At 51.8% G+C, this 27,747-nt stretch overlaps 10 protein-coding genes across 10 annotated transcripts; 4 read left to right on the plus strand and 6 right to left on the minus strand.

The window, feature by feature from the left end:
* Nucleotides 1-104: 104 nt before the first annotated feature.
* BO97DRAFT_468627 (allantoate permease family MFS transporter) lies at nucleotides 105-2,143 on the minus strand (the record flags this gene model as incomplete). The annotated part of the gene is made up of 8 exons (XM_025699762.1): nucleotides 105-156; nucleotides 221-401; nucleotides 529-877; nucleotides 963-1,382; nucleotides 1,447-1,507; nucleotides 1,557-1,701; nucleotides 1,758-1,853; nucleotides 1,903-2,143. The coding sequence occupies 8 exons, from the start codon at nucleotides 2,141-2,143 to the stop codon at nucleotides 105-107; spliced, it is 1,545 nt and encodes a 514-aa protein (XP_025554245.1).
* A 1,025-nt stretch (nucleotides 2,144-3,168) lies between these two features.
* Nucleotides 3,169-4,406, minus strand: pyrG (orotidine-5'-phosphate decarboxylase pyrG). The gene is made up of 2 exons (XM_025699763.1): nucleotides 4,077-4,406; nucleotides 3,169-4,012 (listed from the first exon to the last, which is right to left on the minus strand). Exons 1-2 carry the CDS (start codon nucleotides 4,231-4,233, stop codon nucleotides 3,336-3,338), a joined length of 834 nt encoding a protein of 277 aa, XP_025554246.1. The 5' UTR covers nucleotides 4,234-4,406; the 3' UTR covers nucleotides 3,169-3,335.
* A 297-nt stretch (nucleotides 4,407-4,703) lies between these two features.
* BO97DRAFT_441135 (MAPEG family protein) lies at nucleotides 4,704-5,504 on the minus strand (the record flags this gene model as incomplete). The annotated part of the gene is made up of 3 exons (XM_025698138.1): nucleotides 4,704-5,146; nucleotides 5,247-5,382; nucleotides 5,473-5,504. The coding sequence occupies 3 exons, from the start codon at nucleotides 5,502-5,504 to the stop codon at nucleotides 4,865-4,867; spliced, it is 450 nt and encodes a 149-aa protein (XP_025554247.1). The 3' UTR covers nucleotides 4,704-4,864.
* Nucleotides 5,505-5,779: 275 nt separating this feature from the next.
* BO97DRAFT_403727 (putative diacylglycerol O-acyltransferase (DgaT)) lies at nucleotides 5,780-7,836 on the minus strand. Its single transcript, XM_025694799.1, has 4 exons — nucleotides 7,328-7,836; nucleotides 7,222-7,262; nucleotides 6,161-7,163; nucleotides 5,780-6,109 (listed from the first exon to the last, which is right to left on the minus strand). Exons 1-4 carry the CDS (start codon nucleotides 7,590-7,592, stop codon nucleotides 5,904-5,906), a joined length of 1,515 nt encoding a protein of 504 aa, XP_025554248.1. The 5' UTR covers nucleotides 7,593-7,836; the 3' UTR covers nucleotides 5,780-5,903.
* Nucleotides 7,837-8,285: 449 nt separating this feature from the next.
* Nucleotides 8,286-10,841, plus strand: BO97DRAFT_363745 (WD40 repeat domain-containing protein). The gene is made up of 4 exons (XM_025692515.1): nucleotides 8,286-8,633; nucleotides 8,699-8,814; nucleotides 8,884-9,084; nucleotides 9,151-10,841. Exons 1-4 carry the CDS (start codon nucleotides 8,540-8,542, stop codon nucleotides 10,552-10,554), a joined length of 1,815 nt encoding a protein of 604 aa, XP_025554249.1. The 5' UTR covers nucleotides 8,286-8,539; the 3' UTR covers nucleotides 10,555-10,841.
* BO97DRAFT_239437 (uncharacterized protein) lies at nucleotides 10,677-11,372 on the minus strand. Its single transcript, XM_025690770.1, has 2 exons — nucleotides 10,978-11,372; nucleotides 10,677-10,919 (listed from the first exon to the last, which is right to left on the minus strand). The coding sequence occupies exons 1-2, from the start codon at nucleotides 11,265-11,267 to the stop codon at nucleotides 10,799-10,801; spliced, it is 411 nt and encodes a 136-aa protein (XP_025554250.1). The 5' UTR covers nucleotides 11,268-11,372; the 3' UTR covers nucleotides 10,677-10,798.
* Nucleotides 11,373-11,568: 196 nt separating this feature from the next.
* On the plus strand, nucleotides 11,569-14,014 carry pex8 (putative peroxisomal membrane protein Pex17). Its single transcript, XM_025692516.1, has 4 exons — nucleotides 11,569-11,698; nucleotides 11,759-12,756; nucleotides 12,810-13,258; nucleotides 13,309-14,014. Exons 1-4 carry the CDS (start codon nucleotides 11,625-11,627, stop codon nucleotides 13,882-13,884), a joined length of 2,097 nt encoding a protein of 698 aa, XP_025554251.1. The 5' UTR covers nucleotides 11,569-11,624; the 3' UTR covers nucleotides 13,885-14,014.
* Nucleotides 14,015-14,212: 198 nt separating this feature from the next.
* On the minus strand, nucleotides 14,213-15,457 carry BO97DRAFT_385342 (protein-S-isoprenylcysteine carboxyl O-methyltransferase; the record flags this gene model as incomplete). The annotated part of the gene is made up of 2 exons (XM_025693465.1): nucleotides 14,393-15,457; nucleotides 14,213-14,298 (listed from the first exon to the last, which is right to left on the minus strand). The coding sequence occupies exons 1-2, from the start codon at nucleotides 15,222-15,224 to the stop codon at nucleotides 14,213-14,215; spliced, it is 918 nt and encodes a 305-aa protein (XP_025554252.1). The 5' UTR covers nucleotides 15,225-15,457.
* Nucleotides 15,458-15,933: 476 nt separating this feature from the next.
* Nucleotides 15,934-16,621, plus strand: BO97DRAFT_239464 (uncharacterized protein). Its single transcript, XM_025690771.1, has one exon. It carries the CDS (start codon nucleotides 16,019-16,021, stop codon nucleotides 16,415-16,417), a length of 399 nt encoding a protein of 132 aa, XP_025554253.1. The 5' UTR covers nucleotides 15,934-16,018; the 3' UTR covers nucleotides 16,418-16,621.
* Nucleotides 16,622-19,052: 2,431 nt separating this feature from the next.
* BO97DRAFT_403730 (putative ubiquitin C-terminal hydrolase) lies at nucleotides 19,053-27,493 on the plus strand. Its single transcript, XM_025694800.1, has 7 exons — nucleotides 19,053-19,733; nucleotides 19,788-19,941; nucleotides 20,026-22,756; nucleotides 22,815-22,976; nucleotides 23,035-26,779; nucleotides 26,836-26,892; nucleotides 26,970-27,493. The coding sequence occupies exons 1-7, from the start codon at nucleotides 19,124-19,126 to the stop codon at nucleotides 27,032-27,034; spliced, it is 7,524 nt and encodes a 2,507-aa protein (XP_025554254.1). The 5' UTR covers nucleotides 19,053-19,123; the 3' UTR covers nucleotides 27,035-27,493.
* Nucleotides 27,494-27,747: the final 254 nt, after the last annotated feature.

Here is a 27,747-nt window from a genome sequence, read left to right on the forward strand (position 1 = left end):
ATAAGCATACCGAACCAGTAGTATCCCATAGACTCGATATAACAATCATTGAAAAGAGGCACCAGGCCCCGAGCACCACAGTAGACTACTACTAGTGTCTTCCATCACAAAGCATAAACAAGATCATGGTTCTCCCAATCCGTCAGATCCATCCACCTGAGACTCAGTATTAGCCAATCGAGTAAGATAAAAGCAAGAAAAGCGCAGATGGAAAGCTCACTCCTGATTCTCCAGCCGTGTATACTCTGGACTAGCGCGAACGCGAGCCTTCTTCTCGTTCTGCTGCCGGTACCACCACCAGATTAATACCAGGATCAGCAGCGATACCCCATAGCATACAATGATGGTGATTTCAGCAGGGACGTAGCGGGGCGCATCCTGGGGACGGAAGACTTGGGGTCCTTTTTATCGTGAACGGGAGTGAATTAGTTATCAGGTCCATAGAAAGAGAAAGCCAGACGGAGAGCGAAAGGAGATGGTTCTTTGAATTTCCATGCTGGTAGTCGACAAGGGCAAGCAAGAACATACCAACAATATTGCCTGCACAATAGCCGATCAAGTAGATCGCTGCGACGGTGGTCTTCTTCGTGTAGCCCGCCACGTTGGAGGAGATCATGGCCAAGAGAGCGACGAAGGAGGTGGCGCTGGCTTGGGTCATGTAGTAGCCGATCAGCCGGCCGACGTTGTTGGATAGCGGTAGGGCAACTATCAGGACCATGCCGATAATGCCGGAGAGGAGACCCCCTGCGCTGCAGAGGAGCCGTTGGTTGGTGTATTGGCCAAGAAAGCCGCTGCCGAGGAGGGAGAGAATTTCAACGGCGCCGCCGGGAGTGCCGTAGAGGAGGGATTGTTCGGGGGTGTAGCCAAAAGAGGTTATCTAGCAGTGTTGGTTAGAGGCGGGGGATGCGGTTGAGATTGTGAGGGGAGTTGGAAGCGGAGCGGTAGTGGAAAGAGTGACGTACCAGCTGGCTGAAGAAATTAGTGATTCCTCCGTTCGGAATGTCTGCAATGAGAGCGTAGAAGAAGAAAGCCCAGGTCATCGGATCAATTAAGGCCTCCTTCACTTGATGGAGCTTGAAGTGCTTGTTTCCAATGCCCTGTTGATTGACGCGGACGCGGGCCACGGCCAGAATGCGGTCATCCTTGGTGAGCCAGCGGGCGTTGAGCTGACTGTCAGGAACAACCCAGTAGAAAATGACCCCAAGAACGACGGTCAGGAGGCCTGTGACCAGGAATACAATCTTCCAGGGGGCGATGGCGGAGCCGTGTTTCTCAGTCCCGACGGCAATGCCGTAGGCAACGAGGCCGCCCAGGATTTGCGCAAACCCGTTAAAGCTGAACCAGATGTTGACGCGGCTTCCTTGTTCAGATTTGGTGTACCACTGTGCGACGAGTTTGGTCAGATGTGTACTGTGGGGAGAACGTCTGAATACGAGGATAAATCACCTGCGAGGTTAACAGGGCAAAGCCTGGGGTGACGGAGGCCTCGAAGACGCCTAGGAAGAAACTGGATGCAAGTTAGCGAAAAGGAACAAGCCAGAGGAGGTATTTATTACCGAATAGCGACGGCGCCAGAGAAGTTGGACACAGCAGCAAAGCAGCACAAGATGGCTCCCCAGATAATGATGCACACTGCGGAATACTTCCCTAAGGGAAGTCTTTGTAGCAGTCTATTGGTTGGATATTCCCACGCCAGGTAGCCTGATGAAGCGGTTTATTAGTCGCAATGTTGCAGATCAACTCATAACACCACCTACCGAAGTAAAATAAACTGCCTAGCCATTGGTAGTCGTCGCCTTTCAGACCAATGTCGGTCTTGATCCCCATAATACTGGCGTAGGATAAGGTTGTTTCTAGATACGTCAACAATCCGCCGATGGTGATACGATGTAAAGAACTCACTGTCTAGGAAGTTCATCCCATAGACGAAGCACATGACTGGCATAATATGCCAGTCGATCCTGCGCAACAGTCGCTTGTTTGTCGCCTCATCGAGCTCGATGACCTCTCCTTGAAGGTTCTGAAAGGCGGCCAGCGCCTCGTCCGCATCTTGCGCATGTTGGAGAAGAACCGGGTCGACGGCCTTGGTGTTGTCTTTCTTCTCATCTACCATTGTATGCGAAGGGGATTTCTCGTCTACCATATTGTTACGAAGGAAACAAATAAGGAGAACGAAAGAATGTGTCGAGGGGAAAGGAGATGTACAGGGATGAAGGGCGGGGTGCGTATGACGAAGGGAAGCAAGGGTAGATGCGGAGAATAAACTGGACAGACCTTATGGTCTTTATGACTGTTCCTTGAATGCCATGCTGCGGCCGGATCAGCAGTGTAACCGTAACTGGCTTCCTGTGAGGAGATGGGGTGCATGAGCAAGTCTCATAGTAGTCTCATGGCCGGAGATAAGCCGCTAGTTCAGTTGTTTGTTATCGGGTTTATCTGGGGTAGACGGCTTATCGATCAAATCAGGCGGTTTGGATCCCCGCAGGCTGCATGCAGTAGTGTGAGTACTCAAGAGTAGTGGCATCCAGTTAGATAAGAATGAGGGGAAGATTGCCACGGCCGGTTGACAGGTTGGAGAAGGGGTCAAGCAGGATGTTGAGGTCGAAGAGCAAACTGATCACTATCCATTGGAGGGAATAACCGAGTGACTCGAGGTTGGAAGCAGTGCTCCTCAACCTTGCTCAGAATCAAGGATGGTGACAAAGAACGAATCATGCTGGAGCTTATCGGGCGATGGACGTCATGAGGAGAAGAGGCGAGGGAGGAGGTTGAGGTGGAGAAATGAAGAGAGAAAGTCTCTCCAAAGTCTTGGAGTGCGGAACCGTCACGCCTCTTTTCCGCTTCGGATTCCAGTTCTGAATGCCGACACTTTGCATTGTCCATCTCTTGTCGTCTCCATCGGCAGATAACAGTCATGACAACTGGAAAGTACAGCCAGAGGAATTGGTCCATTGACAAATGTCTGGATGCGGCCTATCCACTGGCATTGGAGCTCAGATAATGCTCAGGCCATCTATATTCTTACCTCAACTGTGTAAGGGTAGATCCTCCACACAAGAAACTTGGACCGGAGTACATCATGCTGAATCAATCATTTGAAGAGGATTGACTCGAGCATCGCTTATCTACTTCAACATTCCCTATTAGGCTATCATCTCCCTTCTTATCAGATACCAAGGCCTAGAGCTGGACTGCCGAAGGCGGCTTCCTCGGCATCTATCTTCCCTGCAGGATCAATATCCCTCACCAACATCCGAGCTCAGATGCTTATGCAAATTAGTCGTAACATGGCATTATGCTGCTAGTTCTGTACATTCATCTACCATCACCCGGTACTAGTTACCTCCCACACGGGCCTGGTACGCCTCCCAGCCCTCCTTCTGGTATTGCTGCGCCGCCTGCACCGGGTCCGCGGCGGCATAGATACCACGACCGGCGATAATGAAATCGGCACCGCGACCGATCGCCGACGCGGGGGTCTGGTACTGCTGGCCGAGCTTGTCGCCCTTAGAGGAGATGTTGACGCCCGTAGTGAAGACCACAAAGTCCTCCTCGTCGGACGGCGAGCTGGCCTCGGAGGCGACTTCACCCAGCGACCGCGTCGACACGAAACCCATCACGAAGTTCTTGTACTTGCGCGCGTAGTCCACCGACGAGGTGGTGTACTGGCCCGTCGCCAGGGACCCCTTGGAGGTCATCTCGGCCAGAATCAGCAGGCCGCGCTCGGGGCCGTACTCGAAGTCCGGCGCCGAGGCGGTCTGGGCCAGCGCCTCGACGATACCCTCGCCCGGCAGGATGCTACAGTTGATGATGTGGGCCCACTCCGAGATGCGGAGTGTGCCCTTGTGGTACTGCTTCTGGACGGTGTTGCCGATGTCGATGAACTTGCGGTCCTCGAAGATGAGGAAGTTGTGCTTCTCGGCCAGGGCCTTGAGGCCCTCAATGGTCTCGTTGCTGAAGTCGGAGAGGATGTCGATGTGCGTCTTGATCACGGCAATGTAGGGGCCCAGGCCTATATTCCATGGTCTAAGTTAATCCTGTCCGGCGTAAGGAAAGTCAAGTTTCGGCGGGCCTACGGTCAGCAAGGTCCAGGAGATCCTTGGTCGTGGTCACGTCCGCGGATACGGTCACATTGGTCTTCTTGGCCTCGGCGATCTCGAACAGGCGCTTGGCCAGAGGGTTGGGGTGCTTGCTCGCACGAGCACTGTAGGTCAATTGCGATTTGGAAGACATGGCGGGACAATTGCGGGGTGATGGCGGATGAGGATCGTACGATGTTGAGTGGGATTAGGAGGTTTTGCGTCGAGTTTGACTGATAAGGAGCGTACTACTTTGTGCAGAAGTCTCAATGATAAGATCTATCAGACAACTCAGTCCAATGGAGGGGTCTAGATGAGGGAAAGACCTGCCGGCAGAAAATCTGATAGGCGATAAAATCATAGAAGATTCCCCTCTATCCCGCATCAGCCACATCGGCCTTAGATTGCTCCACCTCCGGGCGTGGGGTCAGCCACAGCCACAGTGTCCAATGCCGAGGCTGCTGCCAGAACCAGAGCATCAATCCCCGCCTAGTTTCAATATTGGCCATATCTGCGATTAGCCGGATATATTGCGATGCTGGGCTTCCCCTTCGTGGTTACACTGCTAGTCGCCGACAGACGTCATTTGCAATAGGTCTCCCACCCTTGCTTACAAGCCGCAATCTCCAGCTACCAGTCCCCTCTACGGCGCAGCCATCTTCACCCAATGTCTCAATGACGAAATCAACCACATATAACATACAAGCTAATAATCTTCCTCATAGACGCGTAGTAACTAGCAAGAGCGACAGCCGAACGCCCTCTTCCGTCCAGCCCATAATCCCTTACAACAACTCCCTGGCAACCCCAAACACCGTCAACCCCCACAGCGCACCCTGCACAAGCCAGAACAACCCACCTCGTAACCGGCCCTTACCCTCCGGCTTACCCGAGTACACGTACCCGTGCAAGAACACGACGCGCAAGACCACCCACGCGGCGCCCAGCCCAGCGGCCAGCTGCGGGTACTTGAGTCCGGCAACCAACGTGAAGAGCATAGTCTGGGAGGAGTTCTCGAGGAAGTTTGCGTGGGCACGCTGGGCGCAGTTGAACTGCTCGGCCTTGGGCTGTATAGAACGTAGAGATCGATCGTCAGTGATCTCGTTATTTCATGGTCCACCTGACCAGTGGGTGGGTGACTGGGAGCAACGTGGAGAAAAAACTCACATCAGCCTTGCATTGCTCGACGGTCGCGTAGGTGTGAGGGTAGGAAATCTGGGCCTTCTTTCTGATGCTAGTGGTCACGACGCCGTGGACGAAGCCGAGGACGGGGATAGCGCCCAGTGCGACGGCGATGACGGCGCTGTTGGAACGGGAAGTCAATTAGTTTAGCTGCTATGCTCGACGGCGGGTTTGGGTCAATTATATGTAGGCGAGGTGTTATTGGACTTACCCGTAGCCTTCAGGAACAGTCAGGGAGAGCATGATGAGTATTCAAGTAGATAGATTGTATTTGTTTGGCTGGAGATGGTGCAATAGTTGATAAGGGTGATGCTGTGGCTAATGTAGCCAGATATATGGTGACTTTGTACGGATCCAACCGGATACGGATCTGAGCTTTCCCCGCGGACCTCCGTGTAGCCGGGGTTCCGAGCTGGATTCCCTCAACCACTTCTTAGTCAACTCTCTGCGTTTTGCTGCCTGTTGCTCGGTAAGCAGAGAAATTGGTGTTTCTAGGGGATTCGCTTCAGGTTCGGATTGACGTGTCACTTTCTTGTTTCTTGCTATTGATTATGATCATTGAAAATGCAGAGGCACTAAAGCTTTTCCCAGCCCGTTTACATCTCTCGAAGAAAAAGCGACATATATGATTTAAACCATTCTCTATGCCCCCATTTTGCTGACACTACCATATTTGGCTTGCCAGGCAAAGAAGTATAATAGAGCTCCCAGAGGCTGACCGACCAGGCAGAAACTGACCCAGAAGATCGAGTTTCCGATCACCCTGCCTGACGGATCCTTGATCTTTTCTAATGGGGCCGTGATAGCGATCAACGGCAGTTGGAACATCATTCCCGCAAATGCGACACCTGCACCTGTCAGAACTTCACAACATCCGAATTGCAGATTGTCTTACTCACCGATCATGTTATGTGTCGGAATGCCAACCAACATTTCGTGGAGAACCGCAGAGACCAGAAACACGACAGTGCTTGCCGCGAGCGGACTCCATCCTCGGCCAACCAGTGGCGAGAAGACGTGTCGCTTCATGAAAAGATATACCGGCCGGTTCCACGAGCGCCAGTACCCTCCAAGGCTGGAACTATTCCACCAGTCGGTGTAGAACTCGCGGTCTCCGAAGCGCAAGATTTCGGCGAGTGCGTTCAGCAGCGACTGAAATACTGCAAAGAAGCCGGCCAGCCAGATCACAAGGGAGATAGTGGACAGCTTCATTACTCGTTCCAGGATAGACGCAACATCCATCACGGCGATCTTGTCAATGGAGTTTCGGAGAACCGGTGCCGCATACTGGGCGGAGAGAAGCCAGATGAATACAGTAAGACAAACGAACTCGAACAAACGCTTCCCTACAAACGACCACCGTATGTGTGATGACCTTGGGTAAACAGGCTGGTAAACCAGGGTAGGTGCCAACCAAAAGTAAATCAGATTCCCCAGTGTGATGTTGCGGGGATAAGGACAGGACGAGTAGATCTCAGGGAGCGCCGACTCCATGGAGGGGTTGAGCATTGCCTCGCGCAAGTCGCGATTGGTAAATGCGTATGAGCAGATCTTGAACGAGACGATGAGGGCCTGCAGTTCACACAGGGTACCAATTCCAGGGTGGTGGATGTAGAAGTATACTATAAAACTAGTGACCCCGAGACTCAACAAAGTGTTGACGCAATGAAAGAAGGCAGAGAGCCACCAGGTCAGCCGGAAGGTCCGCTGATCGCGCTCCGCGGCTTCAGGAGAGCCATCCTTCTTTCTTTGACCAACGACCTGCTTGGCCCGCTTCGATGCACTCAATTCGATGAGATAGGAGATAAAAAGGTGGTACGGAACGAGAGCGAAGAGGATCGATCCTAACACAACATCCTGTTTGCGGTAGTCATGACATCTGATGCAGATGAGAACGCCATACTATCCGGCTCCATTAGCCTCGGCATCCGCAATGCCCTCACAGGACGGAGGAGCTTACTTTCATAAAGTTCTCAATAATGAGCCGAAGATTCATCGCCACTAATTCGGGGGAAGAATATGAGCCTTTGGCATGAGCGCATCTAGCAAGGTCGCATCAATCTCACCTAGGACAATTACCATCAGGTTGCGAAAGCCGAGAAAGCTCGCCGTAACATTAGGTTCACGCGTGAGACTCGAATGCCGCACCCTGGCGTGATATGCTGCCACATGTCGATATTTGCTCCTCTTCGTCTCCTGTTTAATGCCAATTGTGCCCTTTGCGCCATTTGCACCACTTGTAGATAGCCTTCCATTCATAGTTGCGGACGACGGGATAGTATCGCCACTGCCGGTGCTCACTGCACCTGTCGCGGCGGAGGGATCTTGCATGGTTGAAATAGCTTCGAGACGTTCAAAGCCCTAGCCAATCCAGTAAGCTCACATTCCAGCCTGATTGGTAGATGACAGCAAGTCTGGAAAGGTGTGGGTTGTTGAACAAAGAATTTGTCCGATTCCAAGGCAATTGCGGAGGTACAGAGCGGAATGCAGGATGAGGGATCCCACCTGATCTTAGACACTCAGAAATCATGACAGAATGCGCCGGAGGGAGAGGGAGAATGGGGATTAATTATAGAATAGTGGGGGGGGGGGGGGGGGAGCAAAAGGGACCCTAATCTATGGAATCATGGAAGGACCCAGAGCAGGGCAGCGGGGTTTGAATTAATGCGAAGAGACCGTTACTTTAGCTGCTTAATTCTGACAGGCAACGTGCAACTTTCTGGGCTGTTTAGGGAAGGAGACCGGGGTTCCCGAGGCCGACCCGAGTCCGAGGTCAACCTGGAAGGTTGCCTGCCCTGCCAGTTGATGTCCGCCCGGTCCTTTCACTTCCCAGAGAAAACGAATTGCCCGGAATTTGGCCAGTTGCCAATTAACCCAGTAGTTGCCCGCTCCCTCTTCACCCCCGACCAATAATACTTTCTGCCGCGCCGTCGCCGCCCCCTCCCCAAAGTTAGTTAGTTCATTGATTCATTCATCTGCATTATTGCTCCAATTCCAAGAACAACTTAACCGCCAAATCCTTCCCTCCAAACAATCAATCATACTACTGCTGCTGTTGCTGCTGCTGCATGCAACGACATGTTGGGACTGTACTAGCTGGGATCTTACCTACTTGGTTGAGGTCTGGCTAGCTGTGCGCGTCTTCGGATTCGTCGTCCTTCTAGCTCCCCTGTCAATGCTTGCGACTGTCTCGCCCATCTTTCCGTCATCCTCTTTCCTTGCCTCTAACCCCAACATCTACTTAGCTCCAATTATTTTATATTCACCACTGCGTTGCGATGGCTTACTACGATGACTCTGCGGGCGACGCCCAGCCCTTCGGAAGACCTCCCAAATCCTATGAAGGTGGCATCGTAGGACCGCGACGACCAAGTACGTTTTGCTTTTCTCGTTGTTTGCCGTGTCGGAGATGCCGTTAACCGCCCGCCCAATTTTAGGACTGGTGACCGACTATGGCTCATCGCTAATACATTGGATGCGCACGCGACAACCGCGATACAAAGGAGGTCATCGCATGGAGGTCGAAAGACCCAGTGCGAGCTATGTTGTCGATGTGAGTCGTGACATGCCAACCGATGCTACATCAGCCAACTAACGAGGTTGTCGTTTCTTTGTTCCCCAGATGCTACCACCTCTCGCCCGAGTCCACAAACCTGTCGACACAATCCCGGTTCGACACTTGCACCAATCGATTGGAAAGTCGAAGAAGCCGATCACAGTCGTAAGATGGACACCCGAAGGAAGGCGTTTGTTGACTGGTGGACATACGGGAGAGTTTATGTTGTGGAACGGAACCGCTTTCAATTTCGAAACGGTCATGGACGTGCGTGTCGCCGAGTCCGAAAAATTCGCCGTTGACGATTTCGGAGTTTACTGATGGGATTCACAGGCACACTACGATCAACTACAAGCGGGCGTCACCTCGTTGGCATGGTCTCACAGTCATGACTGGTTGATCTCGGGTGGACAGAAGGGTGACGTGAAATATTGGCGGCCCAATTTCAACAACGTCGAGACGATCGATGATGCACACCATGACGCCGTACGAGATCTAGCGTGGTCTCCTAGCGATACCAAATTCCTTTCGGCATCCGACGACACCACTCTGAAGATTTTCGATTTCACCGCCCGGACTTGCGATACAGTCTTGACGGGGCACAACTGGGATGTCAAGTCATGCGATTGGCACCCGACAAAGGGACTTCTGGTTTCCGGTTCCAAAGACCACCAGGTCAAGTTCTGGGATCCTCGGACGGCAAGATGCTTGACGACCCTCCATAGCCACAAAAACACCGTCACCACCACACGGTTCTCGCGCGTAAATAGCAACCTGCTTGCCACTTCCTCCCGCGACCAGACGGCCAGAGTCTTTGACCTGCGGATGATGCGGGATATCTGCATCTTGCGGGGTCATGAAAAGCCAATCTCCTCTCTTACGTGGCATCCTATTCACAGCTCCCTGATATCCACCGGTAGCGAAGACGGATCGTTGTACCATTACCTACTCGACGAGCCCAATCTGCCATCGGGACAGATTCCTACGATCGCTCCATACGACAGCCCTGATCCGGCAAACACGCCTGCCCAAGTTATATACCCGGCTCATCGGGTACAGTACGCGCATGGAGCCACCATCTGGTCGCTCGATTGGCACCCTCTGGGTCATATTCTTGCTTCGGGATCAAAAGATAATTTCACCCGGTTCTGGTCTCGGGCTAGGCCTGGAGAAACTAGTTACATGAAAGACAGGTTTCATATCGGAGAAGAGGCGGCGGAGGCTCAAGGAACATGGAGTCGCGGATTTGGCAGACGCCAAATGCGTGAAGAGGAGGAACAAGAGTTACAGGATGAAGCCGAGGGCCTGATTGATCAGAAGAAATCTTCCGGGCCCGGCCTTCCTGGAATCCAGGCGCAACCCGGCGGTGCGCCCCAGCAGGACGGGTTTGGCTCTTTGTTGCCGGGTATCGGTGCTCCTCAGCCCCTACCACAACCCGGATATCCTGCATCCATGCCTCCAATGGACCCTACCCGCCTAGCGGCATACCTATCTACCCAGCCACCGCCCCAGCCGAACAATTTCCCCTCAACAACTGGCTTCGCCGGTTACCCAATGCACCCCGCCATGTCAGGACCTCCGCCATCGAATGCCGATCTTGCGGAGCTTCAGAAGCAGCTCTTCTCCCAAGGTATCTCCATACCACCCAACTTCCCTCCACTAAATCCTGGTGGCATGCCTGGAGGTCTGCCCGGACTGGGTGGGGCCGGTGTACCCGACAATGGGTACGGGAGATAAATCTTCGGAGTTTGTAAATTTGTGTTGTTGCCTAGAGCCTCGGCGTCATAGGCTGTATTCTAGTTGGTGACCCGGACACTTGTTGCGCAAAGGTCCTAGTCTGTGATCCTTGAAGAAAAGGATGGACTCGGATACATAACCCGGCATAACTGCATATCCGGAATGCATATCCTACAAAGGATTCGTGGTGGGTTTGTACTTGATGAATGGCATGAACGATTAGTTTACCCTCGATTTGTTCTCTTCATAGACCGCCTGGCATCGGGAAACTCGATAATATGAGGACCAAGACATTGATACCACCCCATAGAAGGGGGATCCACGTGGACATTCTGAAGTTTCCTGCCTCGTAGACAGCGCCGACACTGCTCGGTTCTTAGTATTTGCTTTCCGTCTGTAAATGATAAGGATCCCTATACTCACACCAGACCGACGATACTTCCGGCTAGAAGCGCTTCTATCCCCCCAATCGCCAGGTAGAATGCGGGTACAGCTAGACAAGCTTTCCAGCTCCGACATTGCATCGCTACCGCCCACGCTGCTACTAACAAATGGCTTCCCCCATAGAAGATAAAGGTCCAATAGAAAGTGAATCGCCAGATGTCTTTTGTGTAATATAGATAACTAGCCCTGGACTCGCTCGTCGGTAGAAGCTCGTAGAGAGACGGGAACGGCGGTGTCTGGTAGTTAATCGGCACACGGTTGTTGGCCATGTGAGCGCAACACAGACGAGCTTGCTTTCGCAAGTCAAGGGGCTTGAATAAAGATATTAGCCAAGTGGTGAAACCATAATACTCGGCCCGAACGTTGACGTTATGACACCGGAATCAGGAGAAAATAAGATTGGAGACTGATAAGATCCGCATGGCGACGGCTTCGGAGCTTGTTTGCACTGTTTGCTGCATTGCCCACTGTTAACCTCGGCAGGTGATCTGGGGTTGGGTTCTCCGCGGTAACAACGCCGCGGGCGTGCAAGCCGCCGTCTTATCTCTCTCCCTCGCTTCAAGGACGTCTCTCATTGCAGCCCATGTCCCATTTGTTGGACACATTTCCAATATCCAGCTCTCGAGATGGCAACCGAGCGCTCCTTGGGTGCTCTTCTGCGATCGCTGCAAACCTCGTCTGATCTCCATGATGTTCTTGCGTAAGTTCAGCACGCATCCGGATCCGGCCCGTGACAACCACTCACTGCGTTATCTGTCAGCTTGCTTCCGACGGCTACGAGCCTGTTATACGTGCTCGGCAATCCGTTGAATATCACGCTTCTTGCGTCCCAGCTGCTGGCAGCCCCGGCTTTATGGGATAGTTCGGTCGACCTTCTTGCATGTCGAAAGATCCTCAGCGTCTTCAATACGGCCGCTATTGCACTGCTACAGAGTGAAGAATCGGAGGACCCCAGGATACCGTACGCTAAACCTCGGAAAATTGAGCGGGAAGACTGGGTCAAAGCAGTGGTTAACGGAGCAGACGACAAGTCTCCCCGATGGCGACACGTCATTCTCATTGGTGGAGTTCTACTGGGGTTCGAAGGGCAAAACAGACAGGGCTTACCATCGCGGGTCCGGAGAAAGCTTGAGTCGGCCCTTGTGACGGCAGCCCAACTTGCTCTAGAGGAGCCGGATCTCCAGAATGAGATCGATGGTCGGTGCGTCACCATGGTACTGAACTACACCTTCGAGCTCATATCCGACCATGAGAAGAGCAGGCTGAACTACGACTGCCTACTCCCAGTCATGGTCAATGCCACTTTTGTATCGCCGGAGGGTCTTGAAGGAGGGTATTTCCTTGGGACTGTGGACAAGGACATTGTTGAGGCGCCAGGAAAACGGTTCCAGTGGTCCCCGCAGTCGGACACTTTTCTGCGCGTAACGGCCATCTCGTCCAGTCCGCTTGTGTCCGCCTTGGGTCCTCTGTCTCGATTGATTGCTCACGCGATCGAGAATGTTCGCGATCCAGGACTGGTAGCACGGTCCTTGGATCAAATTACGGACTTTGTGCGGACCTTGATGGTTCAATGGCGTCAGAACAAGCTATCGGAAGTCGACCGGGCTGAAGAGGCGGAATTCCTGGATCCCGAGTCCTTGGGAAGCACAATCCCGGGGCTGTGGAAACTTCTCCGCAATTGTCTGTATTCAATTGTGATTGTTCTTCGGGCTGTTGTCGGGAGGATTCTCAATGACCCTATACTGGCTGCGCATCGAAGTGAGTTACTCGGTTGAAGTACCGTGTAGGAACCCTTTACTAACTCTATATAGGTGCACCGTTCCTGTCCATGCAAGCTCTACACATACTCCGAAACCTGTACTTTATCTCGTCGCGCATTGGTCAGAATGCGTCCTCGCAGCACGTGTTCGTGACCCTAGCTGCAGTGGATATACTCGCGCAGTATCCCGACTTGGCCGAGAATTTCCTGCGAAGCATCAAGCCCAGTGAGCTTGGTCAGATCCCCGCTCACCCCATTGAGAGATGCTTAGATCTCTTCTTCCTGAACACAGCCGAGCTGTTCACACCCGTCTTATCTCCCACTTTCAGCGAAGAAGTGCTTATCGCTGCGGCTACGCCTTATCTCCCAGCCGGCGGCAACAACCATCTTCTTGAGATCTTCGAGGCCGCTCACAGTCTCGTCCTGGCTGTGTTCGCCATTCCCGCCAACGCACTCATTGCAGCCAAACACCTACCTTTCTACGTCGAGAACCTTTTTGCCGTAAGCCTGTCTTTGCAATGTTTGGGATATGTTAGACTAACCGTCCATAGGTGTTTCCCGCCAATCTCTCCGCCCGTCAATTCCGACTTGCGTTCAAAACTGTCATCCAAGTCACGGCGCCGCCGTCCCCGATTGCTAACACGCAGCGACTGTTCCCCTCTGTCCTCCTCGAGGTCCTCTACAACCGGGCCCTGCACGCCACCTCGGACGAACTCCTCCCGCAGGCAGCCCCCGGCGGCCAGGAAGACTCCGGCCTGAGCATTCCGCCCCCCGTCACCGAGCAGGCGGCGCTCACGCTGGCCCTGATTGACAGCCTCTGCTTTCTGCATGTGGACGAGCTAGAAGACTGGCTGCCACTCACCGCGCAGCTGCTGACCGCGATCCGCGCGCCGGCCATGCACAACCTCTGCGTGGAGCGGTTTTGGGAGGCATTGAGCAACGGCGAGATGGACGTGGAGCGCGCGCATTACTGCGTCACCTGGTGGAGTACCCGAGGCGGGCGGGAGATGGTGCTCTACGGGGCCGATGCTGATACTGCGGCTGCTGCCGAGGCAGAGGGGGAAGCAGTCGAAGGGGCATTCATGAGCGGCGCGCTAGGAAGCGTCGCGCGCGAGAGTAAACTTTGAGCTATCTGTCGCATTTGTGTGTGCTCGTTTGTGTGTACATAAGGAGGATGGATGATGAGGTTTGATTATGGTCAGCGCGCGGCGTCCGGAGTGTTTGTTTTGCTTGGTTGATTTGATACCACTCGGCGACTGTTGATACATTTATTGAATTTGGCTTATGTGCGAAAAATATATTGTATAAAATTGTACGTATTAGACAATGTAAAAGAAAACGAACCAAGGCACCAACCCAACTCCTGGAAATATCTACCATAAACTATCCACATATACAACTGGTAGCAGTCTTCATGCCCAGAATTTTTTTTGGGAGAGGGGGAAGGCGTCAGCTTCAGACAAAAGGAATCCCCACCCAGCTCCTCTTCCTGTACTCGCGATACTGGTCTCCGAAGAAAGCACAGAGGTAATTCTCCTCCCCTGTTTCAGGGTGAAAGTTAGCAAGTCAAGCTCAGCCCCTCCAAGGAATGATATTTAGGACAAGGGATATGTTGATGGTAGAGGGGAAACGTACTCCGCACGCGCAACCTGAAGAACCGCCACAGCACGAGCGCATAGCCCACCAGACAGGCGACATTGCCCAGCACCAGCTGCGTGCCGATACCCCACCAGAAAAACCCGAAGTACGACGGGTGGCGCAGCACGCGGTAGATCCCCGTGGTGACGAGGCGGTGGTCATCGCGCCGCGACACCTGCACGGTGTGATTGAAGTTACTGCCTGCCTGGGCCATGGCGACGGAGCGGGTGGTTTGGCCCACGATCATGAGGACGAGGCCGAGAAGGATCGCGGGGTTGATTTCGGTTGTGAGCGGCGCCGGCGCCCATCTTGGTGTACTTGCTGCTGCTGGGGCCGCCGCCGGCCAGGGGAGGTAGTAGGTGCGCGGGGTCGTGTGCGGGAAGACCGTGTAGGTGATCAGGCATTCCAGCAGGGCTGAGCCGTGCGCGACGTTGTAGGCCCATCCGTTTGAGCTGAGTAGGAAGGCGGACACCGTTGCGAACCGCGGGTTGTGGGCTGCTGTCGTGTAGTATTCTAGGAAGTGGAAGAGGCTGAGGCTGCCTAGGAAGAACGGGAGGCGCCAGAGCGGGGTCTGTGTGATTACCAGGAGGTGTAGGGTGAGAGTTGTTGTCAGGCCCAGTGTTGTGCCTAGTATGAACGCGCGGAGGGAGATCCCCGATAGCGATTTCTCGCCGTTGGGCAGGTTGGAGGGGTCGAGCGGCGGCGAGGCCGGGCGTGGGGATGGCGTCGATGAGTGCGATGAGGAGTGTGACGGTTGGTATGCGCGGTATTGTGTTGTTAGAGGGGCGGTGGGTGTTGTGGGTGCTGGTTCTGAGGTAGGAGTGGTCATTTTGGGCGGTTGGTTCTGGTATTGGGTGTTTTAGTGGTGGTGGTGATGATGGTGGTGAAGGTGGTGGTGAGGCATTGCTTAGGGGATGCGGGTGGTGCGTGGGTTTTGTTCTGGTTGCGCTAGGGTCAGAGCATGGTCTGGATGAAACCAAGGCCTGAGACTGAAAGAGCCGAGCGGACAGAGAACAATCGCAGCGCGCGCGCAGGACAACAATGCCTGGAAGCTGTTCGTGTAGCTGTGTTGATGCTTTGCTGCTTTACCTCCGCTGTACCATGGTGTTTGCCCGCTGACCTGACATAAGCGTGTCTCCTACGGGCGATGATTGGTCAGGGGCCCTGCTCCGTTACTGCGCGGCCGTTTTATACTTCGGACTCTCTGCGAACGTTCTTTGTATTCGGTTCTCTCTTGAATGCATACGAGACGCGTCCTTGGAGATACCAGGTATACGTCATTCTCTCATGGGTCTGAGGTGAGTAGCCTTGCGAGTCGTTTATGTGAACTGTCACAGCCGTGTGGCTGCCCTGGACCGAGAAACTCGATCAGAATTCCTGCATATACTACACGTCAATGGGCTACGTACTAACCTCTTTTCAAGATAGTAATGTGTCCGCCACTCCTGTATGATGAGCCCAAGCTTGTCATCCTTCAGTCTGATTACAATGAGTGTCTATGGCTCTACAAAAAGGGCGGCGACCGAAATGTTCTCGTACATACTCCTGGATCGTGGTGCTAGCAATGATTGGCAGGCGATCACCCCGAAATGATCAAGTACAGATAGAGATGGAACTCTGTCTATGTATTTGATCATGCAAAGGACCCAAAAAAGACTGCCATATACCGAAAGTGGAACATCTTTCCTGCATCTATCAATTTCGTGGTGCCCTAGGAACATCCAGGACTGTCAGCATTGCGCAAAAAATCTTATTTCTTGCAAGATTTCCCATCATCATCGTTCCACGATCAAGTCTATGATCAAGCGCCACAGCAGACAGGGTTATATGACATCAAAGATAGTCACTGCTTGTCATCAAGCGCTTTCTCCCTTAAATCAGTATATATATAGCCCTCTCGAACGCGATAGACATGACCATGAGAACGTCCCGGAGCGTCTCTTTTCTATTCAAGCGTTTATCCATGTCTGCCACAATGATACAAGCGCCTCTATCGCCCAGCATCGGGCATATGCTCACTAAACCCATCTTTCCACCCTCCAGCCCTTCCAGATCAACGGAGGTAACAAGAGGGTACACGCGACTATCAGCGATGCCATTGGGAGGCAACGAGCAAGCAGACTACTTTTCTGAGAGATGTGAGTCAACGCAGGACGGAGATACAGGCCATATGTCTGTCTCCGACCTCATTTCTGCGCGGATCCGATGCCAACGCGCCTGCCGCCGCTTCAATGATGCGGGAGAAGCGTCTCGACGGCAGCGGCTGGAGATGTGGAAAGAGTGAGTACCGAAACCCAACCAGATACATCCTGCTTCCGATTGGATGATCGGCTCTACATCGCCGCAAGCTATGCTGATTGCATCAGAATTCTGGGCGACAATACCCCTCTCCCTCCGCCCAAAGAGGATCCCCTTGAGGACGATATCCAGCTAGAACGTTACCCTTGGGTTGAGCCTCCGTTTCGGGTTGATTATGGACACAACCTGAAAGTGGGCGAGGGCACGTTCATCAACTTCGATGCCGTCATTATCGACACCGGTCCGGTAACCATTGGGGCGCGCACGTTGATCGGCCCCCGAGTCAATCTGTTCAGCGGCACACATCCTTTAGATCCAGTCGAGCGGGACGGCTTTAAGGGTCCTCAGATCGCGAACGAGATCCATATTGGAGATGATTGCTGGCTGGCAGGAAATGTGACGGTGTTGCCCGGAGTGACCATTGGCAACGGAGCGGTCATCGGAGCCGGTAGCGTGGTTAACAAGGTAAGCCTTAACGGAGCGCTGAACCATGCGGCAGACAGTGTTGATCAAAGCCGATCGTAGGACGTGCCTGCTTTTCACTTGGCTGTGGGAAATCCAGTGAGAGTGATCCGCAAGATCGAGACCGCTATGGCAGGGTAAACCCTCCCACGCGGGATCAAGGAGTAAGGAGTTTCTGACTGGGTCATGGATTAGACTGTGAATCGTTCTTATGTTATAATTTCAGTTTAAGATGTGATATATTCATTTTGACAACCGTCAATGCCAAGAATTTAGCAGGGACATCGTAATCGGAGACTCGCCACGAACATTGATTATTAGCACGAGCATCCTTGTTGGTTGGTTGGCGGGGATATGATACGTTTTGCAGAGATCGACGATCGACGGTGCCCAGTGTGTGGTGGGGACCGCCAGAACGGTCTTTCTCCGGGGCCATGCATCATGAGAAGCAATAGCTCACAGTTGGGAACTGAAGCTACCCCGCGCTAAGGTCAAAGAGTCAATCAAGTGGAGTATTGTACCTATGGCCGGGCTCATTTAAGCTTCAACGGATGCTTTTTAGCTGTACCTGAGCTGGGTCAGTGTTGGGCCCCAACTGCATCGTCCCGGGCTGGAATGTAATCGTCCTTAGACTAGATAGTAGGTACTAGCTACAGTACATTCTCCGAGCTCCACCGGTGGAAGCGGTTAATAATAAGTCAAGTAAATTCAGCGGTATTTTGTTGGATATACTCTGGTCTATAGAAAAAGTGGTTAAGATCAAGATAACTTATATAAATATCTAATCTATTTAAAGAACTTCAGATTACTATATACTAGAGATACTAGACGAAAGTCATTGAAAACGAGGTTCTCAGCTTGTAAGATTGTTGATTATACATATGTCTAAGATAGTGGTTGTGTATGTATGACGCTAGGGTCTGAGAGGTGTTATACTTATAGACTGTGGCTGTATATAAGGCTTGGAGACAGTTGTAGATTATCTGGCCACGGAGGGTATTACTCACCGAACTTGCTCTCTGCATGACACATTTCACTCAACAGTTGATGATTTCAGCTCCAGATATTCTAGTCCTTTTGTCACCACCAATTCTCACTATCATCGCTGTCCCCAGTATCTAGATTGACTGGCGTATGCCTAGCACAAGGGCGGATTGACTCAATTCATGCGGTACTCCTCCAGTAAATTGCCACGCATTCCTTGTCATCCTGGTTATGTGTATCCTTAAAATCGGATAATATTGTCTGCAAATCTGCAAAAACCCTCCTGGGCCAGGTCAGGAACTGGAAATGCCTGGATGATTAACTCATAGCGGGAAATGGGGAATAAAACTGTCAACTGGCGGAAGTCCAGATTCCCCTCTCCTGCGGCTCCACCGCAACAACGTCAGAGCTGCGGCTGCTGCTCCTCTTCCGCTTTTCTCTCCCTCTGTCATCCATCAATTAATTCACTATCGCGTTTCCCTTACCTGCTCGGTCTTATTCTACCTACACATCCACAATCCCCCCCCCCCTCTCTCTCCCCTCCCTTTCTCTTTCTCATCTTTTTTCTCCTCTCTTCTTCTTACTTCCCACATTAAAGGAAGACTGACTTGAAAAGAAGGACCGCATCCAACCCCTTGTGGCGTGAATAGGTGAAGTGAACCGACTTAGCAGCACGCTACTTAACTGATAGCTGCCTGCTTCCCATCTCCCTCCCCTCCATTCAAAGAACAAAGTTGGTTCCTCATCCTATCTATTCCGCTTCTCTCAACTCTGCACCCAAGAAGTTCAATCTTGTCTTTCACTTAACTTTCCTAGCCGTCCTTCCCTACTGATACATTAAGCTTCTTCAGTCACCATTTATTTCTTATCAGCATCTTTACCTTCCCTTAGTCCCACATCGCTTTCCGACCCTGGTCGATCCAGTTCACCAACCCCCTCCAACCCCCTCCTCTCATTTCCCTTTCACTGGGCTAAAAAAATGCTATGGCAGCTGCCCCGCTAGAGAGCTCTAGCACCCCGCCCGACACTACCTCAACCGATTCGACGCGTCCCTTCGGTGATTCCATGGAAGATAGCGAACCTCAATCTACACGAAAACGTCCCCGTCTCGACAGTGGAAGCGGAGCGTGTGAGTCTCTAATTGTCTCCAACGACACTTCCGCCTCTCGAACTCCCAAACATATCACCGATGCTCCTGCCACTTTGGGCGAGGAAGCTTCCCCGTCGTCTCGTCCGGCCAGTCGAGTGACTATCAACGTGAAGTCTCCCATCTCCGACAACATGGCTTCCGCTCCCAGCGATTCTCCCACAAAGCAGCCCACTGGCGGGGCCGGTGCCGACGCTCCCACGGCGATCTCACTTTCGTCCTCGCCTGCGCAAAGTCCGGAGATTGAGGTGGCAGACCTGGAAGATATGGATCAGGATCCCAACACGTCCAGCTGGAAGCCGCTGGGGGAGGCACTGCGAGAATCAGCAACCCCGGAGGTTGTACAGCTACATGACCCTTTGTCTTTGATAGACACATTTCCTAAGCTCCGTCCGGGAACAGAGTCGCGCGAGAGCATGGAGGAAATTAGCCTGGCCCTTGAGAAAGGTACAGCCCAGTCTACGCTTGAGTGAGAAGAATCCGAGCTAAATTTTACCGCAGGCTCGGAGCTCGATACTACAATCTTCACCGCTGTGAAGAACTGGCTAGACGATGTTGTGAACAACCTCACTCAAGTCACGTATGCGGTCTTCGCAGAGGACCGCGACGCTTGGGAAGAAGTACCCAATATGGTGGATGGCTTGTTACGCCGGAAGTGAGTGGACTTTCCATCCCACCCCCTCAAGCTTCTTTCGAGATCGCAAAATACAGTCTCAAGTGGACACTAACGCCTTGGCAGTCACATGCTTGCGCCGGAGCAGGGGGAACCCCTATGGACTTGTCTGGAAGAATTCTTTATCAACTATGCCCAGCTGGCCGTCCACATCATTCGCCTGGATACCATGCTTCTGCGCCAGACAGTCAAGGATCCGGATGTACAGCCATCAGAACTGTTATCAAGGGCCTATCTTCCGTCGCTAGGATGGATACTGCAACTTAATCCTATCCCTTTCTTCACTGCTATGGAGAAGTCCTATGGCATCGAGGTTCCTAATTTGATTACTCGTATCAACGATAAGCTCGCCTCGCCTCCAATTGACATCGTCAAGCCACTGTCTGAATTTGCGGCTTGCCTTACGAGCTTGGTAACCCAGTGGCCGCAATTCTCGCAGGCCTTGCTCTCAGTGGTCACGATCGCGCATAACCTAGTAGACTCAGGCAATGAGCGACGCAGGCACTGCATTGACGAGGACCTGATCAATTCTCCCGTTTACAGTCGTACCCTGAAGTCGGTCTATCCCTTGATCCGTGCCCTTGACGACAGCTATCAATTTCACATCACAAAAAAGTCTCCTTGGGTGTCCGGCGAGATAAGTGAGCAGATGCTCCGTTGTCTCTCTCGCACATACCTCAACTTCTGTCACTGGAGTCCAGAATGGTCGGATCAAATCGCGAAGGATCTTGCCATAGAGATCCCGCCTGATCTTCCATTTGAAGGCCGGGCTTCCATTGTTCATCATGGTTGGAAGTTCGCCGTACTGAAAAAGCATATCATGGACGGTCGCATGGAGCTCCGGGTGCACGGCATGGAGACGATGCAGTCCGACCTTGTCGCGTTCTATCGACTGCATATCCAGCGTGATCCCGGTGGTATTAATCACCCGCTCGTACAATACCTGGTCAATTTCCTGAGGCAGAACCATATCGTTGAATACATCGTTGGCATCGATTCGCATCCGCAGCTGATTAGCAGAAGTGTGAACATTATCGGCTTTTTGGTGGTCACGTCCACATATACTGACGCTGATACTGACACGATATGGCAGACGGTAACAGAGAGCCGCGATTCGCGAGCGGTGTCGGAAGTCCTGGCTATGCTGTCCAGAACTTTTCACTTGCACCTGTGTACATCGCCTGCATTACTTTACCTATGCTCAAAATTGCTGGAGCTCCCCTTGGTCCGCTTCGATGCTCGAATGATCGAATTCTGTGACCAATTGCTCTACCAAGTGCGCGAGAAACACAATGAACGGTACCGTCAAGAGCTTTCAGTACATGTGGATGCTATCCCCCTACGCCTCTGTGTGCGCCTTATTCGTGAGAGTGCTGCCACCAATGAATTATCCGTGGACCACAAAGCCCACCTGCAGAAGTTTGCGGCCACGCAACTCAGTGCTTTCATGGACATTGGTCTAAGCGAGTCTGACAAGATGGAGACCTACGAGCTTTGCGTTCAAGATATAGCCGACATGAACAACTTCACTGCTGGAAGCATTCAAGCCTTAAATGCTCTTCTTACGAATAATGATAGTCAAAGTGTCCGAAAGCTTGCCGAGGAATTCGATTTGACTCGGTTGGTGGTGATTGAACTCGCGAAAACCGTGAACGACAACCAAATCGATTTCGCGGATACTTTCTCGTGGAATGGATTTCTCTCACGAATCCAGCTGCTAGCTCGCATCATTGATGGTGTTCCCGAATACATAACAGCAGATCTCAGCGATATCCTGTGGCGTAAGGTCTTCATATCGAAATTACTCGTGCAGCAAGGTAGACGAGCCCTCTGGGACAAGCTATGTGCTCTCACTCGATGTTCTACACGTGCAAATCCCTTCATCGAACGATGCCTCACAGAGTATCTACCTAAGCTCTCCCCTAATGAAGACTATTCACCAGAGGTTCTGTTCTTCGCGAAACATGCCATCAACTACGAAATCCGCTTTCATCCTCCCCCAATCGCTGGCGAGAATGAAGTCGTGGTCATCCCGGGAATGGACCGAATTTGGAATATGATTCTCACCGCACCGCCTGGTACCATCGAAACAGATGCAACCAGCTTCGCCATAGAAGTATATCTTGACCATAGTGTGATTAATCGCTCACCGCGTTCGGCCGTTGAAGCAACTCATATTGCGCTGGTTGATCGCTGCGTTGACCAGCTAAAAACTGCTGCATCTAACTTGCACCCTTCGAATGCAGCTTGTGACGGATCCACGGAGGCGATGACAACCGTTGCATCTGAGTCCAAAGTCCATCCGGAAGAGCTACGGTTTAGCCGCTCGTTGCTCGTTCTGCGCCAATTCCTTCAGGGCTTGCGAAGCCGCCCGCAGTACAGTCCACCTCAGAACTCGACATCTCTCGACCTGCCAGCTAGCCCCGTGAATGGCGAGCTGATCAATATTCGTTATCAAGCATTCAACGGTGGCACACAAACCAAGGTGAACTCATTGCAGATTGGTGATCTCTCAACCGCTGCGGAGCTCGTGGATACTCTCGTCCGCGTCACTGGGTTTACCAAGCTGAACACTATATTTGGCGGCCAACGAATCGATCTTCTCGAGAAACCCAATACCACTTTACGGGATTTGAAGCTTCGAACCGGCCTCCTTATCGTCCGGCGAGACCCAGAAAGTCGAGAAGTTGCACTTCCCGGAAGACGCCAGTCTTTGACTTCGGTAGACTCAGAGGTGCTCAAGCATTTCGATGATCTCTACGACCTTCTGGGAATAGAGGAGCATCTAGCGCGAGAGGTAGGTGGCTTGCTTGGTACACAGCTAGCATCGGCTCCCGCTAATATCAACTTTACAGATTTATGATTTCCTCATTGTATTTCCGCCACAGGAAAGAGTTGTACAGTTGGTTAAGTCTACCGAGAGCACCGAAGATGACATGTTTCCCATGGACAAGCCCTACAATTTTCTATATTCAGTCCATGCGCTTTCCGTATGTCTGCGCGAAGAGGCTTTGGAGGTAAGAAATGGTATTGTTTCTCCTTTTCCTCTTTTATAATGTTAATGGTGTTCGACAGTCATCCCCGAATCAAGACTTTGTGTCTCATAGCATCAAGGTTCTGGTTTCTGCCTTGATACGTCCTGCGATGTCGGTCGCCTTCGAAGAAAGTGCTACAAAGCTCATGTTCGCTACGCATCTCATCGAATGTCTTCTCTACGCTCTCTTGGTGCGACCGGCTCGGACGGCTGATGCACCCTTGATCTCAGATGCACCTGCCTTATCCAAGAAACTCCTCGAATGCATAGACATTGCACGAAAACAACCTCCTCAAATTTCGGAACCTAGTCTCTTCAAGTTGATATGCCACTCCTTCGCCATTCTCACTGAAGGCTCTGTACGCGATTTCAACTTCTGGAGCGCAGTCAAGCAATGCACACAGTTTGATACGCTCCTGGTTTCGCTCTTGCTGGACGAGTACCGTCAGCCGATTCGGAAGGGCATTGCAGAGAATATAGCTGTTGTCTGTAGCCCCTCGATGCTGCTGAAGAAGCAAGCGAAACCTGCTCGCACCGAACTTGCAGAGTCAAGCGACACTTCGGACTTTGAGAATCCTGTCCGTTTGGACATCCTGGCCACAATCTGGGATGCTTTCACCAAGATTTTCCCGAGGACGCTGGATCACGCCTCTCGTTCACATGAGTTCTTTGAAGTTGCCTATTTGATTTTCCGTTCCGTTGCCGAGAAGTCGCCACAGGATCTGGTGTTCAGCCAGTATCTCAAGCAATGGAGCCAGATCATGCTACTCCACAAGACAGAAGAGTTTGTTGGTCGCGAGCTCATAGACGACCTAATCCTAGGCTTCTGCCGCCTGTTGAAAGCATGCCTCGATCTAGCAAACAACACGGAGACCGCAATAGATACCTTCAATCTTGCAGAGGAGCTCTTCGACAAGTACCTCTTTCCTGACCTATCGATGCCATCGGATGACCGTATTGTTCCGCAGATCCCTGTCATGCACACACAAACCCGCCAGGAACTGTATTCAATCCTTGGCCAGCTCTGCGAGATTGACCACAATTATGCTAAACTGGTGAATCGTGTCCTGGATGTCATCCCGCAGGATTACACGTACTCCGCTTCATGGTGCTTTGATCGCTTCAAGCTGATTCGCTCGCCGGAGGGCTACGCAGGACTTAAGAACTTGTCCAATACTTGCTACTTGAACTCTCTTCTAACTCAACTTTTCATGAATGTTGATTTCCGTGACTTCATGATGCGACTTGAGCTCGAGGATCCAGACACGTCGCAAAACTTGCTTGACGAAACGAGGAAACTGTTCGCATATATGCAGGAGACATGGCAAAAAAGCGTCGACTCACAGGCGTTTGTTGATACCATCCGCACCTACGACAACGAAGCGATCGATGTCACCGTTCAGATGGATGTCGATGAATTCTACAACCTTTTGTTTGATCGATGGGAGGCTCAAATCCCGCGCCCAGAGGATAAGAAGAAATTTCGCTCATTTTACGGCGGACAACTCGTGCAGCAAATCAAATCCAAGGAATGTCCCCATATTTCAGAACGTCTGGAGCCGTTCTCGGCCATCCAATGCGAGATCAAGGGCAAAGAAAGTCTTGAGGAGAGCCTACAGGCCTATGTCGAAGGGGAAATCATGCAAGGAGATAACAAGTATTCATGCACGTCCTGCGGTCGTCATGTCGATGCAGTCAAAAGAGCTTGTCTGAAAGACGTACCCGACAATCTCATCTTTCATCTAAAGCGCTTTGATTTCGACATGTTTACAATGATGCGAAGCAAAATCAACGATGAGTTCAAATTTCCCGAGTGTATCGACATGAGTCCTTACAACGTCGAATATCTTGCCGACCAGAGCACACCTATACAAGAGGACATGTTCGAGTTGGTGGGAGTGCTAGTACACAGTGGCACTGCTGAGTCCGGGCATTACTATTCATTCATCCGTGAAAGGCCCACTGCCGATACCAGAGGTTCCTGGGTTGAATTTAATGATTCGGATGTCAGCCACTTTGACCACGGCAAGATCCCAGATCAATGCTTTGGCGGTGTCAACGACTCCCTTGGCTCCTCTTCAATGGGCCAAGTGCGGTTTAACAAGGCTTGGAACGCTTACATGCTGTTTTATCAACGCGTTTCAAGTATGGAGTCAGCAAGAAATGCCTACAAGCCTACAAGACCTCACCATCCAGTGCAAGTCCACGTGCCGACCCCTCTCGCAAATCACATCGTCATGGAGAACGAACTATTCGTACGGACGTACTGTCTGTTGGATCCCTGTCACTCTTTATTCGTTCGGTTTATGCTATCTCTGCTCCAGGACTCCAAAGATCCTGCTTGTGAAGAGAGGTTGAAGTTGGACAGGCATGTGATTACTATTGCTTTGGATACCTTTGAACAACTGCTCTCCCGGACTAGAGAGCTCTCTCATCTCGATACATTTGTAGCCGAGATTTTGAGGGTCATCGATGAGGTTCCTAGAGCCGCTTACAGGGTCATGCAGTGGCTCACTGACCACCCATCGGCAGTCCGAAATTTGCTCCTGAAAAGCCCCCATGTTGCTGTTCGTAACAGCTGGGTAAGGATTATCATCTGTGCGCTTGCAAAGCTCCAAGAGCTTCACCGGAAAGCCGACAATTCCAGCAAAGAGCAGGAGAGGTGGCTGAATCGATACTTGGATGCGTTCGAATCTTTGGTGAACACCCTGGATGACCTCTGGGCTATGCTTCATACGGTGTGCAGGTCGTGGGATGACTACTTCGAGCTCCTGCTACTACTTGTTGGCTTTGGAGGTGACGAGGCTGGGTTGGTTCTTAACAGCGGGTTCTTGCAGAAATGCCTGGAGCTTGTGTGGCTTGACCACGAGGATCTAAAGCGACTTCGACGTCAATATGTGGCATACTGGAAGCTGTTAGAGAAAGGCCGAAGGTTTTCGCATCGGAAGATGACAGATCTTCTGGCGGCGCTATTGGCACACGTTAACCTCGCCGCGCCGCCAAGTGCAGATGATAGACGGCGGATTTTGTCAGATGGCCGGTACTCTCTCACTGCCGTAGAGAGTGGGCTCATCTGGTCAACGGGCATGAAACAGGAGTTACTGGTGTTGCAGAAGATTCTTCAGCAGTACAGCAGCCCACAAGCTTGCAAAAGAATTGTTGGTTTGTTTGTCGATGCGGAACCCGATGCAGGTCTTCTGAATCCCATCTGCAAAACGCTGGAGGAAGGTCTGAGGCTCTCGCCTGCTGAAAATTGCATTCCTTACTTGGAGGCAACTTTGATTTTCTGTCGCCAGGGGCCCGACAAAGACCGCATTGCTGGACTAATTGAGTTTGTGGCGAAAGGAATCGAGACAATCGGCAATAGCGGAGGGCAAGAGCATCTGAACTTCTTCACAGGTGTCATGGCCAGCAAAAACGAGCGCATCGGGCTCAATGAGGCTTGGTTCTTGACGCAGCTCATAGATAAGATTCCCGATTGGGCTCCTACTTTGCTCATTTACCCCGAGAGAGCCGTGAGGACTATGACCTTAGAAGTTCTCCGCCAGATCCTGTTCAGTGGTCAAGAAGAGATTGACGAAAATTGGGAACCACGTCAGAGGGAAGTCGCTAAAGAGCTGGTGCACGTGAGCGTCGAGAGGCTGCGCAAACTCTGCTACAATCCTTCCAACACTGGTGTTGTTGACACCAAAGTTCTGGAATGCATTCGGACCGTTATCGATCACTGCCTTACCACCTACTTCGATGCCAGTGACGAAGACCAGGAAGTAGTCCTTCAGACACATGGTATGTCAAAACACAGGGCATGAAAAATATCTACATCACGCTAACACAGACTCTAGAATTCCTTGCAACGATGGAGGAGTTCATAGCGGACCTGCCTGAGGAGGTAGCTTCCGGTCAGTAGCCTTTTTCTTTTCCCTCCGTGTCATCATCTAACGCCGGTAACGCTCAGAATCTGATGCATTTTCTGCAGAAGAATGGGAAGACAACTCCGTCATGGCGAGCGACTCAGAGATGGGGCCGGTAGCCTCTCCCTGAGTCTACTGTTGCGAACTTCTTCCGCCAAAAAGAATTTGTGTACCACATATGAGAGACGAATTTACGATAAACCTTCTTTTGTGTGCTTGTGCCCCATGCATCTACGGCGTTCCCTCACCTGAGCTTGGCTCTTTTAGACCTGGGCGTTTTCTACCATTCTGGCTAATGTTGCTTCGGCGGTGGTTGGGCGGGTGTTTTGTTGTCAACGGTCTGCTGGATTTAGCCCTTTAACTAGCAGGAGTTCTCTCTCTCTCTCTTTCTCTCTCGCTCTCTTTGTCTGTTGTCTGAGTAATGCCTATGCTCAGTGTGGTTTTCTGTGATTTGTCCTCTACTACTTACCGGACCCGGGGACGGGGCGCAATTCAAGGTTATGACGGCGATCTCTTAGTGGACTTCGGGTTTAAGATGATACCAATATTGCAAGTTCATTTGGAGCGTATCTACCATAGTCGAAGGCAATTGAACCCGAAGCGGAGTTCCATTTTCAAGTTGGGAGCTTCGTAGAATACAGTGCAGTGTTGGGCTGCGTATCATCGTCATATCGATGTATCATACAGCAGTACACCCAAAAAGGTTTTTTTCTTTCACAGGCAGGAAACAGAGCAAGAGGCCATCCTAAGCGAAGCAGCGATAAAGCCAATAAGTGAAGAGATCGTGTCTACAGCTGGATACTCATCAATGCAAGATCTCTAGTTAGTTCGAGGATAATATCT

The sequence above is a fragment of the Aspergillus homomorphus genome, assembly GCF_003184865.1.
Source record: "Aspergillus homomorphus CBS 101889 unplaced genomic scaffold BO97scaffold_6, whole genome shotgun sequence".
NCBI lineage: Eukaryota > Fungi > Ascomycota > Eurotiomycetes > Eurotiales > Aspergillaceae > Aspergillus > Aspergillus homomorphus.

Excerpts from the sequence above, each read along its gene's own strand:
- pyrG (XM_025699763.1), bottom strand. The coding sequence starts at position 4,233 with ATGTCTTCCAAATCGCAATTGACCTACAGTGCTCGTGCGAGCAAGCAC. Across the intron at positions 4,013-4,076 it reads TCTCCTGGACCTTGCTGACC|GCCTGGGCCCCTACATTGCC; the intron begins GTAGGCCCGCCG and ends CATGGAATATAG.
- BO97DRAFT_403727 (XM_025694799.1), bottom strand. The coding sequence starts at position 7,592 with ATGCAAGATCCCTCCGCCGCGACAGGTGCAGTGAGCACCGGCAGTGGC. Across the intron at positions 7,164-7,221 it reads TTATTGAGAACTTTATGAAA|TATGGCGTTCTCATCTGCAT; the intron begins GTAAGCTCCTCC and ends GGAGCCGGATAG. Across the intron at positions 6,110-6,160 it reads TCCGACACATAACATGATCG|GTGTCGCATTTGCGGGAATG; the intron begins GTGAGTAAGACA and ends TGACAGGTGCAG.
- BO97DRAFT_363745 (XM_025692515.1), top strand. The coding sequence starts at position 8,540 with ATGGCTTACTACGATGACTCTGCGGGCGACGCCCAGCCCTTCGGAAGA. Across the intron at positions 8,634-8,698 it reads CGTAGGACCGCGACGACCAA|GACTGGTGACCGACTATGGC; the intron begins GTACGTTTTGCT and ends GCCCAATTTTAG. Across the intron at positions 8,815-8,883 it reads GTGCGAGCTATGTTGTCGAT|ATGCTACCACCTCTCGCCCG; the intron begins GTGAGTCGTGAC and ends TTTGTTCCCCAG.
- BO97DRAFT_239437 (XM_025690770.1), bottom strand. The coding sequence starts at position 11,267 with ATGGCCAACAACCGTGTGCCGATTAACTACCAGACACCGCCGTTCCCG. Across the intron at positions 10,920-10,977 it reads GGAAGTATCGTCGGTCTGGT|TGTCGGCGCTGTCTACGAGG; the intron begins GTGAGTATAGGG and ends AGAACCGAGCAG.
- pex8 (XM_025692516.1), top strand. The coding sequence starts at position 11,625 with ATGGCAACCGAGCGCTCCTTGGGTGCTCTTCTGCGATCGCTGCAAACC. Across the intron at positions 12,757-12,809 it reads TATACTGGCTGCGCATCGAA|GTGCACCGTTCCTGTCCATG; the intron begins GTGAGTTACTCG and ends AACTCTATATAG. Across the intron at positions 13,259-13,308 it reads ACGTCGAGAACCTTTTTGCC|GTGTTTCCCGCCAATCTCTC; the intron begins GTAAGCCTGTCT and ends AACCGTCCATAG.
- BO97DRAFT_239464 (XM_025690771.1), top strand. The coding sequence starts at position 16,019 with ATGTATTTGATCATGCAAAGGACCCAAAAAAGACTGCCATATACCGAA.
- BO97DRAFT_403730 (XM_025694800.1), top strand. The coding sequence starts at position 19,124 with ATGGCAGCTGCCCCGCTAGAGAGCTCTAGCACCCCGCCCGACACTACC. Across the intron at positions 19,942-20,025 it reads GATGGCTTGTTACGCCGGAA|TCACATGCTTGCGCCGGAGC; the intron begins GTGAGTGGACTT and ends ACGCCTTGGCAG. Across the intron at positions 26,893-26,969 it reads GCCTGAGGAGGTAGCTTCCG|AAGAATGGGAAGACAACTCC; the intron begins GTCAGTAGCCTT and ends CATTTTCTGCAG.